The sequence below is a fragment of the Thunnus maccoyii genome, chromosome 12 (genome assembly GCF_910596095.1).
Source record: "Thunnus maccoyii chromosome 12, fThuMac1.1, whole genome shotgun sequence".
In the NCBI taxonomy this organism is placed as follows: domain Eukaryota; kingdom Metazoa; phylum Chordata; class Actinopteri; order Scombriformes; family Scombridae; genus Thunnus; species Thunnus maccoyii.
The window spans coordinates 24,532,521-24,551,566 of NC_056544.1; the positions used below are offsets into that span (position 1 = coordinate 24,532,521).

Below are 19,046 nucleotides of genomic sequence, written 5' to 3' on the forward strand. Positions count from 1 at the left end.
TTTCAGTAGTGTATTCTTTAAGGTTTTCATGATGAATGTGTTGGCAGGAAAGCAGCACATCTCAGACTCATATAGGTATATAGTGATTTCATTTGTGGTGATCAAATATTCGTAAAATTACATCTGAGAAATGGGAATATTTCTTCTTCAATAAAAACTGTTCAGTGAAACTACTGGATTGTACAGACTTCCCCAAGGCCAGGTTTCTACTGAGCACAAATAGCAACCTGAGCACAAATAGTATAACCACTTCCTCATGCGGCACTTCATACACAATGTCTCTCGTCGTACTTCTCTTCACTGTTTGTGTGGTGTACTCACGGGAAACACAAGGTAAAACATTTTTCTGTTGTTGGTTGACCTTGTTTTCAAAGTCTGGTTGTTGTAGTGAGGCACTATTAGAACTTGTTTTTTGAATTAGACATTATTGACACAATATACTATACAACTGAGCCATGTGCTCCCTGAAAATTTTGAACTTTTTTGGATGTTGTCATTTATTACTTCATTCATATCCATGGTTCAAAAATTAGTTGACATAAATAAGAAAAATTATAATAATTAATGATTATTATATATTCTTCAACACAAGAGAAATTAGAATACAACAATACATTAAACTAGAATTTGTATTATTCATTCTTGTACAAAGCCTGAATATATACAGACAGAGATAAAAAAAAACAAAAAAAAAAAACCTTTTTATGCTATTAAAGTAACAAACAGAGTATTATGGTGGAGGCATGTGCTCTTTATTTTCTGCTTTCACTTTCAGTAAATCTTTCAACCGTTGGAGCAGATAACACTTATGGAGCTTTTGAAATTCAGTATATTTCCTGTCAACAACTGCACTGTTAGACTGATTTATCTTTAATTTATTTTTATCTTAATTATGTTTTCTATAAATTGTGTTTTGCAACATGAGAATCTGAATGTAGTTTCAAAGCCTTTGCTACACTGCCAGGAATACAATTCTTTTGGGGAAATACACAACTTTATTTATTAATTTATTTTGCAGGCCTTAAAATAGTAAAGTGAAAAAAACCCAAAACTAAAATAAAACTGGAATCAGTCAAAAGCAGTCACATTGTATTCTTTTAAATCAATTAAGTATCAATCCTGCTTTCCTAGGAGTCCTGATATATTAAAACAAACAATGAAACACTTCTTTTTTACAGACTTTACAACTGTATTTACAAAAAGGGTATGAATATGGACAAGATGTAGAGACACAACCTTAAAATGCAGAGAAAGATTAGACAAATTAATGAGAGAACCACAATAAATTATGATTATTGAAATGACATAAAAATGGCTTAATATCATCACGGAGCTTTAGGACAAAGTGCGAACTTTCCTTATAACATGTACGTCTGTGTGTGTGTGTGTCAGAGCATTTTTTGGTCACAATATTAGGTGAACAGGTACTATTTTGTGCTTACAGATTACATTTGTTAGTGTGAGAAAAGAGCTGCTGAAATGTAGAGAAGCATTTTTTTTCTGTATAACACCTGTTAAAATCACTTGAGGAAGTCAAACGTTCACTTCCTTTTTTTCTCAGTACATTTTTGACGGCCTTTTTTAAGTTCTTGAAACATTTGTTTGTATTGTTTGACATGTGCTAAAATGATGCAGACTTGTGTGTCTTCCTCTGTTTGTCTTGGGTTATAATTGATAACATATTGCTATCCATGACAAACATTAGTGTCCATATCAATACAAGCAGCCACATACCATCCATACAACTATATGTATATATTTATATATTTAAATCTACAGTGAAGAGCTCATCATAAAACTACTTCACTATTGGAGGAACTGCAGCTTCTGTCTTCTCACTCTTTGTTGAACCTATAAAACTCTTTTTTCCTGATAAACACTCACTTGTTTGAATACATTTACAGTGTTATAGCAGAGATTTTACAAATTGCAAATATCCCAACTGGCAACAGTTCATTACCAGGTGTCAATTACAATGAAATTATGCTAAATTATTAATAATTGTGATTTTGGTCTGAGTAACTGTAGCCAGACTGATCTCTTTTTAGACAGCAGGTGGCTGCATGATAATTATAGTCACACTGTAGCAGCAGCACATGGAAGAGGAAATATCTGTATTTTGTGAGGGGGGAGTATGTATGTACTGTTGATATGTAGTTAGTATTGATATTTTAAATGAACAGTCCCTCCCTTTATCTTCTCAAATTCAAATATCTGTAATTAGTTATGATGAGTTCACCTCAAATGATGTTTCTGTGTACAATAATGCAGTGGAAGAAAACTATAAATGCATTGACAGACAACATAAGGTTCAAATTAGAGGCTCCTTTTTCAGAGGACAGCCCTACTCAAAATCACACACACACACACACACACACACACACACACACACACACACACACACACACACACACACACACACACACACACACACACACACACACACACAACAACAACAACAAAACAAAACCAAAACAAACAAAAACAATGCCAAATATCTAAAATATCTAAAACAGATCAAGTAGTATATGTTATTGCAAAATGCATTATTTAGCTACTCATAAAAATGCTATAAATGCACCAAGATTTATGATTACATTGACAGTCCATTAATCTAAAACTTACTCAAATCATGAAAATGAATTTACAAACATTATTCAGTGTTTGGGAAGTAAAGGCAGGTGAAAGCAACATTCACCTCACTTTTTTTTATATAAAAAATAGTGGTGACTGAAAAAGCATACAAGTGATTTTGATTTCTATTCTTTTTACAGGGTCCAGTGATGTGACAACTGTGTTTATGCAGAAAGGGAAGGATTTACATCTGCATGTTAACAAACCTGTTGTTCTAGTAGAAGACAGTGACTTTAGATGGAAATTCAATAATACTCACAATGTATTAAGATTATTTCCTGATAATAGAACAATAATAAGTAGCAGTTATGAAGGAAGGGCTGAGTTTTCTCTACAAAATCACTCTTTACTTTTGAAGAATGTGAAACAAAGCGACAGTGGAGATTATACTGCACTCATAACCGCGGACGAAGACCAACGTCTAGCTGAATACAAGGTCATAATTCAAGGTAGGTTTCTTTAGATTTTAAATATTGATACACAGTAGTACCCTGTTTTATAACCCTTCACATCTGTTTTTCCCCCTAGATCTAGTGTCTCCAGTCCAGCTGTCAGTGGACTCTGTGTCTAACAGCACAGAGTCCTGTAACCTCACTGTGAGCTGCAGGACAGAGCGCTCTCACATCAGCAGCACTTTTAGATGTGACAACCAAACCTGCTATCAGAAGGGAGGAGAGCAATCAGAGGTCACAACTTCTGGTTCTACTCTCCACATCTACCTGTTGAATGACTCCATCATCTGTAACCATAGCAACCAGGTCAGCTGGACCGAAGACTTGAAGAGGATTCGGCCTCTCTGCTCTCGAACTGCTGGTGAGACTGAAAGACATAACTGCTAACTGACAATAATGCACCGTTTACACGCACTGCTTGTCATGCAGTGCAAATCACCCTCATCCATAAAGATTTATTACCAAATACTGCGGGGGTCAACATATTAACAATTTGTGACTGTTCACAAAAATATTTGTAGCTAAAAAGTTATTTAATGAATCCATTGACTTTTAGAGGGTTGGTGGTCCAAAAGTCTTTGAGGTTTAACTCTGCAACTGCAATCTTGAAATATGTCAACATTTCTGATCTATTTTCTTTTTTGTTTATTTACAGTTCCTAATGGGAGCCTAACAGTAGGCAGCTGGATCGGGATCATAGTCGGCTGTTTGGTCGTTGGTCTTTGTATTTGCTTTGGCCTTTTCACTTTATGTAAGTCCCAATGTAAATTTCAGCAAAAGAGTTGAACTGAATTCCAGTATTGTAGCAGAGAATATCTACCACACCCACAAACCTCTTATATATGAATAAAAAAAATGCCATCAGAATGATTAAAGTCCAACTGAAATTAAAATATTTATATTTTTCTTCTGAAACATAGACCTATTTAATTGGTAAAAGAGGTTTCTTGAATTCTCTTTGGATCGACAACTTTAAGTTTTTAGTCTAAGGCTCTTTTTGTACATACCAAAAATGTGTTGCTGGGTGGTTCCAAGACCTTTCCTGTCATGGTCACCTATGCATAAATTGACTTAATATCTATCAGTCAGTAATAATAATGGTGAAGCTAGTAACCAATTAATTAATTTCTCTTGTGTAAATGCAAATCAAGTTTTGTCCAAACTGCTACAAAAAATTTCACCTAAAAGACATAAGCCCCTCCCACTACAGTGAACTTCAGAACAAGATGTTTCTTGAGTTCTCTTTAGAATGAAAAAAGTCATTTTCACTTCAACTACATGTTGAAGTGAAAATATGTAAACATCATATTTTGTATTTGATCTCAATGAGCATTTACAGTTTTTATTTTCTTTTTCTGCCAAAATCTGTCCATCTTGAATTTTACAAGATGTTTTGCTTTCTGAATCAACCTTTGCTAACCTAAATCATGATAGCCTTTATTATTATTATTATTATTATTATTATTATTATTATTATTATTATTATTATTATTATTATTATTATTTATCAAATCAACAATGTTTTTCTATGACAGACAAACAGAAAAGAAAGAAGACCTGTGAAATTACAATATATGCCATTCCTCAGGTAAGCGCCACAGTGTTGTTATTTTTTTTTTTACATAACTGAGGAACTGAATTTCACATTGTGAATAATTCAACAGTTAAGACCTGATTTGTCCTTACTGAACCTGCCACATGCAGATGTCACTGTTTGTGCTGCTTTCTTGTGTTTAAATGTTTTGCAGGTTTGAATATATACTGTACTGAGTATGTCAAGCAAAGTAAAAATGGAAAACATTTTTCTAACACGGTCTCCTGATTTATTTCTAGGACATCAATCCAGCCCAAAGACCTAATCAGAATACCACAGAAAATGCTTTATGTCTTCCTTTAAACTCCACCTATGCTTTGGTAGGATTTCCAACCGGACCCACAGGATCCACTGAGACTAAAAACACCACCCTGCCAGAGACCATTTATGCTCAACCAAAGCTCCAAAGTCCAACCACCACCCTGAACTGAAAAACACTGATAAAATGTATTCACAGGACTAAATCCTGGTGTGTCATGCTGGATACTAAGTCTGGCTCAGCCAGAGTATTCTTCAAGCAACACATTGCTCACAGGTCATGCTGGACCCTCTTGCAAGCCTTTTGCTAATGAAATATGGACTGTTTCCACAACAACTAAAAACCATATTTGTAATGTAAATACCTTTGGGTGTTGGAATGGATTCTGCATGTGTCCTGCACCACAAAAGGAAACATTATGGATAAAAGTACGGCTGTTTGGTGACTTTGATAAGGAATCACTTTACATTACCATAACTACATCTAAGGGATCATCCATTATTGTCAATCAAGTGAGGAAGCAGAGGTGCTGGAAGTCCTTTTGTTGTCAGGAGACAATGAAATATAGATTTGTCTGTCATCTGGATACACTCATTTGTATTACGTATTATATAATTTGGATACAAAGTAATGCCTTTCTCTAACTTTTCCTGTCTATTTTCTTAAATAAACTATGAGCAGTAGCTCCTGGATACTTATAAATCACTGGGACTAATTTTTTGTAGATATAGTAGGCTAGTGCTATATTTCAACATTTTTATGACCTCCTCAGTACTACATGAGTGATACCTACCAGCAGCACAAGCCTGTACTGCAGTGACTGGAAACGTGGCACTTAGCTAAAGCTAATTAGCAGCAAGATGCCTCCCTTCTCCACGGACGACTACAATAAACTTCTACGGAAGATTGCAGTGCTGGAAACCAGGTTAGAAGTCAACGTGGAAGTGAATGAACTATGTGGGAGGGACACCACCTTACCATGGACTCAGAACAGTGGACAAGAGCATGCTAACACACGGCTAATTAGCACCACCAAGACTACCAAGAAATAGGAGGGCTGTGAACAGGATAATAAATCTACAAGTGGTAGTCCTCCCTGGAACCCTCTTAGAGCAAAGCCTACGAGTAAATCATTTCCTGGGAAAACGGGAGGACGAGTAACGGGCAGAGACATGGTCTCTGAAATGACTGAGAGAATCCTGCATATCATGGCTACACATCCAAATGTGAAAAACGTCATACTGCACATAGGGATCAATGATGTTGTGAAACAACAGTCTGAAGTGCTGAAACTAGATGTTATTGATCTGTTGAACACAGTCAGCTCTCTGAATGTTGAGGTGTTTATCAATGGCCCTCTACCACCAATCAGAAAAGGAGTTCAAAGATTCAGCAGATTGTTTGCACTGAACACATGGCTCTAAACTGCATGTACCGTCCATTCACTGCACTTTATTGACAATTTCAACTTTTTCTGGGACTGCAGACATCTTTTTATGGCAGATGGAATTTTCCTTAACAAGTCAGGATTAAAATTGTTCATCTCTAACTTATTTTACTTCCTGCGTCATCCATCTGTTCCCTCTGCCAAGGACAAGAGACAAGAGGAATCAAAACAAGAAGAAGACATAACAATGCAGCAGAAACCTTGAAAGAGAGCCGCCTCAGCCTCCGTCTGAAGAGAGCTTTAAACCTGACAGTCATCAGAGTCGAGAGGAGGAGTCTCCACCCCCCTCACCAACTTCCACCTTTGAGGATTCACCCCTTTCACCCCCCCCCCCCCCCCCCCCCCCCCCACACCCCATCCAGGTCACTCTCCTCTCTCTCACTCTCCAATCACCTTTTCCCCCTCCTCCCCCCTCTTTGAATTCACTGACTCCTATCCTACTCCTATTTTTTCTCCCCAATCCCACCAATGGCTTTAAGTCCTCAGCCGGTCTTGACACATTCATCACAGTTACAGTGTCCGCTGTTGTTTAATGATTCCCTCCAGTGCAAGCAGATGTCTTAAGGAAATTTTTATTCTTTTGAATATGTGGCTCTTCAGTTGAACTCCTCCTCTTGAGCTATATTTCTAAATATCTACAGGCCACCAAAATACTGTGCTACCTTTTTTGATGACTTTGCTGAACTGCTGTCTATTGTCTGTATTGACTTTGACTGTGTAGTTATTGTTGGGGATTTTAACATCCATGTTGACAACCCCCAGGACAGAGGGACTAAAGAACTGTTATGTTCTTGATAACTACGGACTGACTCAGCATGTAACGGAGCCCACACACAACAAGGGGCATACTCTGGACTTAATCATCTCCAAGGGTCTGAACATTTCTAAGGTTGTGGTGACTGATGTTGCTCTCTCTGATCATTCCTGTGTTTTCTTTGAGAGTGCACCCACACAAATGTTCAAACAGAAAAAATCACATAATGGTATATCACTGAAAACACCAGTGAAATATTTATTCAAGCTTTCTCGTCCACACCTCCACCCTCTCTTGGGTCTCAGTTAATGAGCTTGAAGATAATTTCAGTTCTAAAATTACATATGTTGTTGATGTCATTGCACCTACTAAGATGAAGGTGGTCTCTGGTAAGAAAAGATCTCCATAGAGAAATGCCATGCTGGTCAGAAAAGAAAAGAGTGTCTAAAAGCTGAACACAGGTGGCAAAAAACAAATCTCCAGGTTCATTATGACATCTATAAAGAGAGATTTCACATTTATAATTTGGAACTGAGAAATGCAAAGTGGTCCTTCTTCTCTGACATCATTGCCAAAAACAATAATAATGCATGTGCCTTATTTGCTACTGTTGACAAGCTAACAAACCCTCCTGTGTCAGTAGCCCCTGAACTTCTATCCATCAAGGCCTTCAATGAATTTGCCTCCTTCACTGACGAAATTCAGAAATTTAGACAAGCAGTCAGTGCCTCCATGTCAGGCACAGGGTATGTTTTGTCCCTGTGTCTACTTAAAAACAATTTGAGTAGTATGACACAATTTTATCCAATCAACCATAAACACCTGGAGGACATCATACAACAATCCGCCTCCTGCTGCCTAGATATTCTGCCTACAGGCTTTTTCAAAATTGTTTCAAACTGCATGGCCTCAGATCTTCTACAGATTGTCAACACATCTCTTCTCTCAAGTGTCTTCCCACAGGCCCTGAAAACTGCTGTCATCAAGCCACTGTTAAAAAAGAACAATCTAGACACTTCACTAATGAACAACTATAGGCCCATATCAAACGTCCCATTTTTAAGTAAAATCATTGAAAAAGCTGTTTTTCAACAGCTGAACAACTTTATGGCACTAAACAACCGTTTTGATGTCTTCCAGTCAGGATTTCGACCACACCACAGCACTGAGACTGCTCTTATTAAGGTCTTCAATGACATACACCTAAACACTGACATGCAGAGTTCCCCAAGGCTCCATTCTGGGGCTTCTTCTGTTCAACATATACATGCTCCCACTGGCTCAGATTATGGAAAACAACAAAATATGTTACCACAGTTATGCAGATGACACACAAATTTACATAACCATATCACCAGGGGACTATGGACCAATACAAGCACTGAGTAAGTGCATTTAACAAATGAATGATTGGATGTGCCAGAATTTTCTTCAATTAAACAAAGAATCAGCTTCAATCAATAATGTTAAAAACCACAAACCAAGCCGGAAATCTTGTTGTAGTCATAGACTCAGACCTGAATTTCAACAGCCACATTAGGCAATTACAAAGTCAGCCTACTATCAACTAAAGAATATATCAAGAATTACAGGACTTATGTGTCAGCAGGATTTGGAAAAACTTGTCCATGCATTTATCATCAGGAGACTCGATTACTGTAACAGTGTCTTTACAGGTCTCCCTAAAAAATCAATCAGACAGCTGCAGCTGATTCAGAACGCTGCTGCTCGTCTTCACTAAGACCAAGAAAGTGGATCATATAACTCCACTTCTCAGATCCTCACCCTGGCTTCCTGTTTGTCAAAGAATTGATTTTAAAATACTACTGTTGGTTTATAAAGTACTGAATAGTTTAGTGCCAAAACACATTTCTGATCTGCTGCTACGTTATGAACCATCTAGACCTCTCAGGTGGTCTGGGACAGGTCTGCTTTCTGTTCCCAGAGTCAAAACTAAACGTGGAGAAGCAGTGTTCAGTTTTTATGCTCCACATATCTGGAGCAAACTCCCAGGAAACTGCAGATCTGCTGCAACTCTCAGTTCTTTTAAATCACATCTGAAGACTTTTCTGTTTGCCACTGCCTTTGATTAAACCAAATTTGATGGTTAATATCTTACACTGCACTATAACTTTTATACTCCTGTTTCATCTGTTTTCAACAGTTTTTAATTGTATTTAAATGTCTTTTTACATTGCCTTGTGTTACTTTTATATTTTTTTTTCAAATTCTGTCTTGATGCCTTTTGTGCTCTATGTAAAGCACTTTGAATTGCCTTGTTGTTGAAATGTGCTATACAAATAAACTTGCCTTGCCTTGCCTAACATAAAAAGTGAGGTAAGTGATTGCATTGGACTTTTTGAGTTGAGCCAACTTCAAGGCTTTTTTTTTAAGTAGAATGAACACTAACATTACTTAACATGAACCCAGCAAAATCAAGCTGAGTTAACTAATACTACCGATATTGCTTAGTTAGATAAACTTAATTTTCTTGGTAAAGGTAACTCACTTGCACATGATATTGAACTTAATTAAAATTAGTACAGGTTACTTGTACCATCCTATAAATAAGTTTCATGAACTTAATTTTCATAGTAAAATGAACCCAATCACACATGTGAATAAACTCCATTAAACTGAGTCCAGGCTACAACCTCTGGTGAATAAATTATGCTGCATTCATTTCTCTAAAAGTTTTGTTGTTCATCATGATCATTTCTATATCCAAAGCACTATGTTTTGATTAACTTTACATAATTAGACTTTGCTGTCAATCACAGTAACAATTTCAAATTAAGATGGAAAGACAGATTGAAGATTATAACATTTATTGTTCAGCAATGCACAGAAAGCAACAGGAGTCGAGAAAAGAAGCTCCGTGTGTCACCGACTCTCCATGCTGGAGTTCCCCGCCAGGGCGGCTCCCTGCCCCGGTGTGCACCGTGCAGGCTGACCTGCAGTAGTGGTGTCACTTCATGTCTGTGACATATTGTACAGATATGGACACTGAAACTATGGTGAAAGGTGTAATGTTGCTGGTATGATGTCAATATGACTGTCAACAGGCTGTGTCCCAGGCATAAGGGGACAAGGGCCATATCTGGCTTGGGGCCCTTGGTTTCTTGAGTCTTAGGGAAATGTGACTCTTGTCTAACATACATGTGCATGTAAATGTACATCTCATGGCTGTGTGCCATTGGCTGTAATCCATAAGTTTGTATGATTTGACCAATCATTGATCATTTCTTTGTCTCTGAAGACTATAAAAAAGTTTGGCTTTGTATAGCGAGACAGGGGAATGATTTGCTTTGTGTGAGTTCTGTCTCCTTATTGATCAATAATAATTTCATTAATCTTCAGATCAACGAGATCATGACACAGCCACCTGCTGCCTAAAAAGAGATGTCTTTCTCAGACCAAAATGCCCACAAAATATAACATACAACATAATATTATCACTATAAAAAGTTTGCCACTAACAATTAGGTCTTCCCCCCTATTGATATCTTTAAAACTCCTCTAAAGAACCGTCTCTTTTCTTTAGCCTCTTAATTGTAATCATGAAATAATGCCTGACCACACTCTGGCTTTTATCTGTTTGTATTTTATTTGTTGTTTGTGCAATGCTGTTTGTGTTATGATTTTATCAAGATATTCAATGCTTTTGTTCATTTTCTTATGTCCTCTTATTTATGTTTGTGTTTTTATTTGATCATTCCTGTGTTTTTATTTTATTGTAATCATCAATTAAATAATCCCATAATTTAATCTCACTGTAAAGCACTTTGGTCAACGTCAATTGTTTTTGAATGTGCTCTTTAAAAAAGCGTACTCCAGAGTCCTGCAGACAGACTCTCTTGCTGTACCTAGCAGGACTTCAATTACTGATGATTCTGGCTCTTCAGTTTTGCCCACAATGCTAAATATATTAATATTCTGAATTAATTTGTGTTGCTCAAATATGGCTAAAATTACATCTGAGATATGGGACTCATCCTTTGCTAGCGACAGTTTCAATAAAAACTGTTCACATTGAGATTTGTGGATCGTACAGTGACTTATAGAAGACAAGGTGCAGCTGACCCCAATGCATTTATTCTTTTAGTTTTTTTTTTTATGAGGAGTGTGTTGGCAGCAGGGCAGCACATCTCAGGTTGGTATTTACACTGAGATGTAAATGCCTACCTGGTTATTTTAAGTTGCACATGTTAAACACTGAAGAGTCTCTCCTTTAACTGTTGAGGTGGGAAACATCTGTACTTTTATGTGATTTTTGAGTTACTAACATTGTCAAATTAAAAAACAGACATTTTATCAAGCCCCTTTTAATTTTCAGTCTAGACGTCAAGGACATGAAGAGTAAGTAGACTACGGCGGAAAATGAGTTGTAAGATGATCACACCAGAAGTGAGTGTTGAGAGGTGTGAATATGAATTGAAAGTGATGTTGTGAGTCACTGATAATTATTTTGTTCTGATGGAAATGTGTGATGATGATGGTTAAGACGACGGATATGAATATGTTGGAAATGATATGGAACATGTATTTTTAACCGTTCTCTAATTAACATTAAGCTCTGGGGTGTTAACGCTGTTTAAAGTGCAGATAGAGAGATCTGTTGAAAACATATTTTCAAATGAGACCGTTCTCTCTAAAAAATGACTTAATAAACTTGATTATGAGATTAGAGGCCATATTTCATTTCAGTTTTTTCAGTAGTGTATTCTTTTAGGTTTTTTATGATGAGTGTGTTGGTAAGAGGCTGATTTTATTTGTGGTAATCAAATATTCCAAAAATTATCTGAAAAATGGGACTATTTCTTCAGTAGTGAGAGTTTCAATAAAAACTGTTCCGTGAGATCTGTGGCTTGTACAGAGACTTCCGAGAAGAGAAGTTACCTGGCACAGTTCACAAATAGTGTTACCACTTCCTCTTTCACTCATATGCACAATGGCTCTCGTCGTTCTTCTCTTTGCTGTTTGTGTGCTGTGTTCATGGGAAACACAAGGTAAAACATTTTTCTTTAAATATTTTCTGTTGCTGGTTGACTTTGTTTTCAAAGTCTGGTTGTTGTAGTGAGGCACTATTAGAACTTGTTTTTGATTTAGATGTTACTGACACAATATACTATAAAACTGAATCATGTGTTCACTGAAAATTTGAACTTTTTTAGATGTTGTCATTTACTACTTCATCCCTATCCATGGTTCAAAAAAATGCGGCTTGTTAACTTTCTGGTTGATGTAAATGAAAAGAATTATAATAATCAATGATAAAATATTCTTCAGAACCAGAGAAATTAGAATACAACAATACATTATAATGTACATTAAACACATTAAACTAGAATTCTTCATTCTTGTACAAGACCCGAATATATCCAGACAGACAGTTTTAAAAAAACTAAAACCTTTTGGTGTTATTAAAGTAATGAATATGGAGTATTATGGTAGAGGCACGCACTCTTTATTTTCTGGTTTTCCTTCAGTATGTCTCTCTTTAAGGCCCCCTCCTGATGAGCCCTCTCTGTTCTGATTGGCCAGTTTTATGCATCAGAGTTGTGTAGCTTTACCGCCAATGCAAATCATTGACTATATATAAATATGGATGGCGCGTCTCCACTTCCTACTGCAATGCAAAAGTGAAGCCAAAATATGTCCTTGCGGGAGCTGCCATCTTGCTTGTGTGATGTCATTCTGAGCCAGAGTCTGTGCAGTAGAGTTGGGCGGCGGGATGAAGGCCAGCGGAACAAGCCCACTCAGCCATTCCACCGCCCGATGGAGGTTTGAGAGCAGCTGTCACAGCTGTCAATCATGACGTCAGACTCCCTTTCTATATTGTCAAATAACTATTTAAAAACAAACTTATCAGAAAAATGAGCACCTGGACAAACAGCAGTGTGATAAGAACTACCTAAAATGATAGAAACCATCTTTGAGAAAAATTTATTTGATGTGTACTTTGATTTTTTAGTTTGGCTCATGTCCCATCAGCTAACATGGAGGGGGTGGGACTTATGACCTATACTGCAGCCAGCCACCAGGGGGTGATCGAGATGTCTTGGCTTCATGTTTGCGGATCTGTCATGATGTCCATATTCAACCCAGTCGCCAGAAGAAACCGGCATTGAACGTTTCTGCAAACCACAGAAACGTTGAATATATACGTTTCACCACGTAAATTACGTATCGTATCAACATTTCTACAAACGTAGCATATTAACATTTCTACCCATTGAATAATGATGTTTTATCGTGTGACAACGCTGTGGTTAAGGTCTGGTTAAGTTTAGGCACAAAGACCACTTGGTTTGGGTTAGGGAAAATAAAAATAAAAAATAAAATAAAAACGGCCAATGTCTCACTAAAAAAAGCCGGTTTTCCCGCCAGAAAAAAGGCTGCAAATGTCCTGACATCTTGCTAAAAACGACTGCTTTTGTCGGTTGAAATGGGAAATGAACATTGGTTTCGGTTTCGATGTGGTCTCGAACCATGTTCTCTGCTGATTTCCAGCTTGCTGCCAAGAAACTTACTAACCATCCACCTGCCCCTCATGCGCCTATATAGGAAAGATCAACTCATATAGATCACATGTGAACTATGTCACTTTAGAAATGTTGAGATGATACGTGTTTTGGACATGTTGATATAATACGTTTTGTTGACATTTTCATATGATACGTGTTGTTGAAATGTCAATATGCTATGTTTTGTAGAAATGTTGATGTGATACGTTTTGTTGAAATGTTAATATGCTGCGTATTTCACGTGTTGAAATGTAGATATTCAACGTTTCTGTGGTTTGCAGAAACGTACAGTGCCAATGTTTTATTCTGGTGACCAGGCTGCCATATTTATATACAGTCAATGATACAAACCTGCCTCCAATTAAAAGCTTTTAAATGATTAAAAACCAGGAGACTTTTATTGTGAAGAATTTACAGGAAGTGAAACGTGTTCCTCACTAAAGTAGCAGAGCTTTGTTAGCAGTGCTAAAAACCGGTCGAAACAACAACATATGGAGATATTTGGAGCTACTTGTTCAGCGAATCAGTTAGAAATAACTTAGAGAGGAATAGTACAAACAGAAACAGCCACAGTGATGATGTTTGATGAAGAGCTGCAGACAGCACACCTCTGACAGGTAAACTACTTATTTTACTTCGCTGTGCCTTGTAATGGAGTCATGGCTCAGCGTGACCACCCCAAGAGCAGAGTAGTGAACTTGCGCTGTGCATCTAGCAGATGACCATATGAAGAAATCTGTCACAAGCTGACATGAGCTCGGGCTGAAAATAGAAAAAACCCTTTGAAAGTGAGTGTTCAGAGCAGTCTGAAGCCGATGCTTTTTACACACAGATAACTTTTACATATGTTTCCCTCATTATTTGACACATTGGCCAATTTTAACATGACCATCTGACATTGTGATATAATATATATGACTGAAAATAAGTAAAAGCATAATATGTCCCCTTTAATTTATTTTTTATCTTAATTGTGTTTTCTGTAAATTAACATAGAGAATCTAAATGCAGTTTCAAAGCCTTTGTTACTGGCCTTAAAGTAGTAAAATTAACAAAACAACAACAAAAAAACTAAAATAATACTGGAATCAGCCTGAACCTGATAGACTGAATGTCTTTGGTTTGATTTTCAATCGCTAAATAAACTAGAGATGTGGGCAGTGATTCAGACGTCTGGAACCAGGCAAAAACAGTCACATCGTACTGTTTTAAATCAATTAAGTATCAATCCTGATTTCCTAGGAGTCCTGATATATTAAAACAAACAATGAAACAATGAGACAGTCCCCAAATTCTTTTTACAGACTTTACAAAAAGGGTATGAATATGGACAAGATGTAGAGAGACAACTTTAAAATGCAGAGTGAGATTACACAAATTAATGAGAGAACCACAATAAATTATGGTTATTGAAAAAATGACATAAAAAGGGCTCAATATCATCACAGAGGTTTAGGACAAAGCACAAACTTAAACTAACTTTCCTTGTAACATGTACGTCCGTGTGTGTGTGTGTGTGTGTGTGTGTGTGTGTGGTTTCTGGTCACCACGTTAGGTGAACAGGTTCTATTTTGTGCTTACAGATTACATTTGTTAGTGTGAGAGCTGCTGAAATGTAGAGCAGCATTTAGTCTCACAGAAAATCTGTTAAAATCACTTGAGGAAGTCAAACGTTCACTTCCATTTTTTCTCAGTACATTTTTGACGACCTTTTTTAAGTTCTTGAAACATTTGTTTGTATTGTTTGACATGTGCTAAAATGATGCAGACTTGTGTGTCTTCCTCTGTTTGTCTTGGGTTATAATTGATTATATATTGCTAACGATGACAAAGATTAGTGTCCATATCAATACAAGCAGCCACATACCATCCATATAACTATATGTATATATTTATATATTTAAATCTACAGTGAAGAGCTTGTCATAAAACCACTTTATTGTTGGAAGAACTGCAGCTTCTGTCTTCTCACTCTTTGTTGAACCTATAAAACTCTTTTTTCTGAGAAACACTCACTTGTTTGAATACATTTACAGTCACTTGAAGTCACGCACAACAGCAACAAAAAAACAATGCAAAATATATTAAATAAATATAACAAATAACATAATATTATTAAATCTAATAAATATAAAGTAAAAACAGATCAAGTAATATATGTAATTGCAAAATTTCATTGCACTCATAAACCTGCTCGACCAAGATTAATCATTACATTGACAGTCTATTAATCTAAATGAGACTGTGCCATTATTTGTCTTAAATCATAAAAATCATAAGAACGATTAGTAGCTGAGATAGTGGTGACTGAAAAAGCATACAAGTGATTTTGATTTCTGTTCTTTTTACAGGGTCCAGTGATGTGACAACTGTGTTTGTGCAGAAAGGGAAGGATTTACGTCTGGATGTTAAGAAACCTGTTGTTCTAGAAAAAAGAAGTGAATTTAGATGGAAATTCAATAATACTCACAATGTAGTAAGATTATTCCCTGATAACGAAACAAGAGTAAGTAGCAGTTATGTAGGAAGGGCTGAGTTTTCTCTACAAAGTCACTCTTTGCTGTTGAAGAATGTGCAACAAAGCGACAGTGGAGATTACACTGCACTCATAATTGGGGAAAAAAACCAACGTCTAGCTGAATACAAGGTCATAATTCAAGGTAGGTTTCTTTAGATTTCAAATGTTGATACACAGTAGTACCCTGTTTTATAACCCTTCACATCTATTTTTCCCCTTAGATCCAGTGTCTCCAGTCCAGCTGTCAGTGGACTCTGTGTCTAACAGCACAGAGTCCTGTAACCTCACTGTGAGCTGCAGGACAGAGCGCTCTCACATCAGCAGCACTTTTGAATGTAACAACCAAAACTGCTATCAGAAGGGAGGAGAGCAATCAGAGGTCACATCCTCTGATTCTTCTCTCCATGTCTACTTGCTGAATGACTCCATCATCTGTAACCATAGCAACCAGGTCAGCTGGAAGGAAGACTTGAAGAAGATTCGGACTTTCTGCCCTCTAAATACTGGTGAGACTGAAAGACATAACAGCTAACTGACAATAACACAGTTTACACACACTGCTTGTCATGCAGTGCAAATCTTCCTCATCCATAAAGATTTATTACCAAATACTGTGTTTGTCAACACATTAACATTTTCGTACTGGTAAGAAAAATATTTGTAGCTAAAAAGTTATTTAATGAATCCATTGACTTTTAGAGGGTTGGTGGTCAAAAACTCTTTGAGGTTTAACTCAGACAGAGAGATTATTTCTGCCTCCCAGAAATTATTATGAAATTAAAACTGCAATCTTGAAATATGTCAACATTTCTGATCTATTTTTTGTTGTTGTTGTTTATTTACAGTTCCTAATTGGAGCAAACAAACAATGAAACACTGAGACAGTCCCCAAATTCTTTTTACAGACTTTACAACTGTATTTACAAAAAGGGTATGAATATGGACAAGATGTAGAGACACAACTTTAAAATGCAGAGTGAGATTACACAAATTAATGAGAGAACCACAATAAATTATGGTTATTGAAAAAATGACATAAAAAGGGCTCAATATCATCACGGAGCTTTAGGACAAAGCACAAACTTAAACTCACTTTCCTTGTAACATGTACGTCTGTGTGTGTGTGTGTGTGTGTGTGTGTGTGTGGTTTCTGGTCACCACGTTAGGTGAACAGGTTCTATTTTGTGCTTACAGATTACATTTGTTAGTGTGAGAGCTGCTGAAATGTAGAGCAGCATTTAGTCTCACAGAAAACCTGTTAAAACCACTTGAGGAAGTCAAACGTTCATTTCCATTTTTTTCTCAGTACATTTTTGACGGCCTTTTTTAAGTTCTTGAAACATACACATTAGTACCCTGTTTTATAACCCTTCACATCTATTTTTCCCCCTAGATCCAGTGTCTCCAGTTAACCTGTCCGTGGACACTGTGTCTAACAGCACAGAGTCCTGTAACCTCACTGTGAGCTGCAGTACAGAGCGCTCTCACATCAGCAGCACTTTTGGATGTGACAACCAAACCTGCTATCAGGAGGGAGGAGAGCAATCAGAGGTCACATGTTCTGGTTCTTCTCTCCATGTCTACTTGCTGAATGACTCCATCATCTGTAACCATAGCAACCAGGTCAGCTGGAAGGAAGACTTGAAGAAGATTCGGACTCTCTGCCCTCTAAATACTGGTGAGACTGAAAGACATAACAGCTAACTGACAATAACACAGTTTACACACACTGCTTGTCATGCAGTGCAATTCTTCCTCATCCATAAAGATTTATTACCAAATACTGTTTGTCAACACATTAACATTTTCGTACTGGTAAGAAAAATATTTGTAGCTAAAAAGTTATTTAATGAATTCATTGACTTTTAGAGGGTTGGTGGTCCAAAAGTCTTTGAGGTTTAACTCAGACAGAGAGATTATTTCTGTTCTGCCTCCCAGAAATTATTATGAAATTTAAACTGCAATCTTGAAATATGTCAACATTTCTGATCTATTTTTTGTTGTTGTTGTTTATTTACAGTTCCTAATGGGAGCCTTACAATAGGCAGCTGGATCGGGATCGTAGTCGGCTGTTTGGTCGTCATCCTTTGTATTTGCTTTGGCCTTTTCAAAGGAATCACTATATGCAAGTCCCAATGTTAATTTCAGCAAGAGTAATAATGTAATTAAAATCTTCATATCTGTTTGTATTTGAATTCCAGTATTGTAGCAGAGAATATCTACCACACCCACAAACCTCTTATGTATGAATAAAAAAATGCCACCAGAATGATCAAAGTCCAACTAAAATAAAAATATGTATATTTTACTTTGGAAACATAGACCTGCTTGGTAAAAGAGGTTTCATGAGTTGGTTCCCAAATCTCCTCTGTCATGCCCACCTCCACAAGCTGAAACAACTCCTCTCTCCTATATAAAAACTTGACTGAATATTTATCAACCAGTAACAATAATGGTGAAGCTTGTAACAAAAGGAGCAAAGTTTAAACTTAATTAAATAACATTACGAAGAACATCAACTGCATGTTTCTCATTCATTTCTGTTGTTCAAATGCAAATCAAATTTTGTTCAAACTGCTACAAAAAAAAGCCAAAGTCCCTCCCACTACAGTGAACTTCAGAACAAGATAAACATCATATTTTGTATTTGAGCTCAATAAGCATCAACAGGTTTATTTTCTTTTTCTGCCAAAATCTGTCCATCTTGAATTTTACATGTTGTTTTGCTTCCTGAATTAATCTTGCTAACCTCAATCATGATAGCCTTTATTATTATCGTTATTATCATTATTATCATTATTATTAAGCAAATCAACAATGTTTTTTGACAGACCAACAGTGCAAAAACAGTAAATGCTGTT

At 36.6% G+C, this 19,046-nt stretch overlaps 1 protein-coding gene across 3 annotated transcripts in view; it reads left to right on the plus strand.

The window, feature by feature from the left end:
- Positions 1 to 267: 267 nt before the first annotated feature.
- LOC121908207 overlaps positions 268 to 19,046 on the plus strand; it is a 44,477-nt gene continuing 25,698 nt past the window's right edge. For all 3 annotated transcript variants that reach the window (XM_042428039.1, XM_042428040.1, XM_042428041.1), the window contains exons 1-5: positions 268 to 333; positions 2,775 to 3,083; positions 16,019 to 16,327; positions 16,407 to 16,691; positions 17,579 to 17,863. In XM_042428039.1, the coding sequence (XP_042283973.1) occupies positions 276 to 333; positions 2,775 to 3,083; positions 16,019 to 16,327; positions 16,407 to 16,691; positions 17,579 to 17,863 (1,246 nt within the window). In that variant the 5' untranslated portion in view covers positions 268 to 275. The remainder of the gene's footprint in view (positions 334 to 2,774; positions 3,084 to 16,018; positions 16,328 to 16,406; positions 16,692 to 17,578; positions 17,864 to 19,046) is intronic.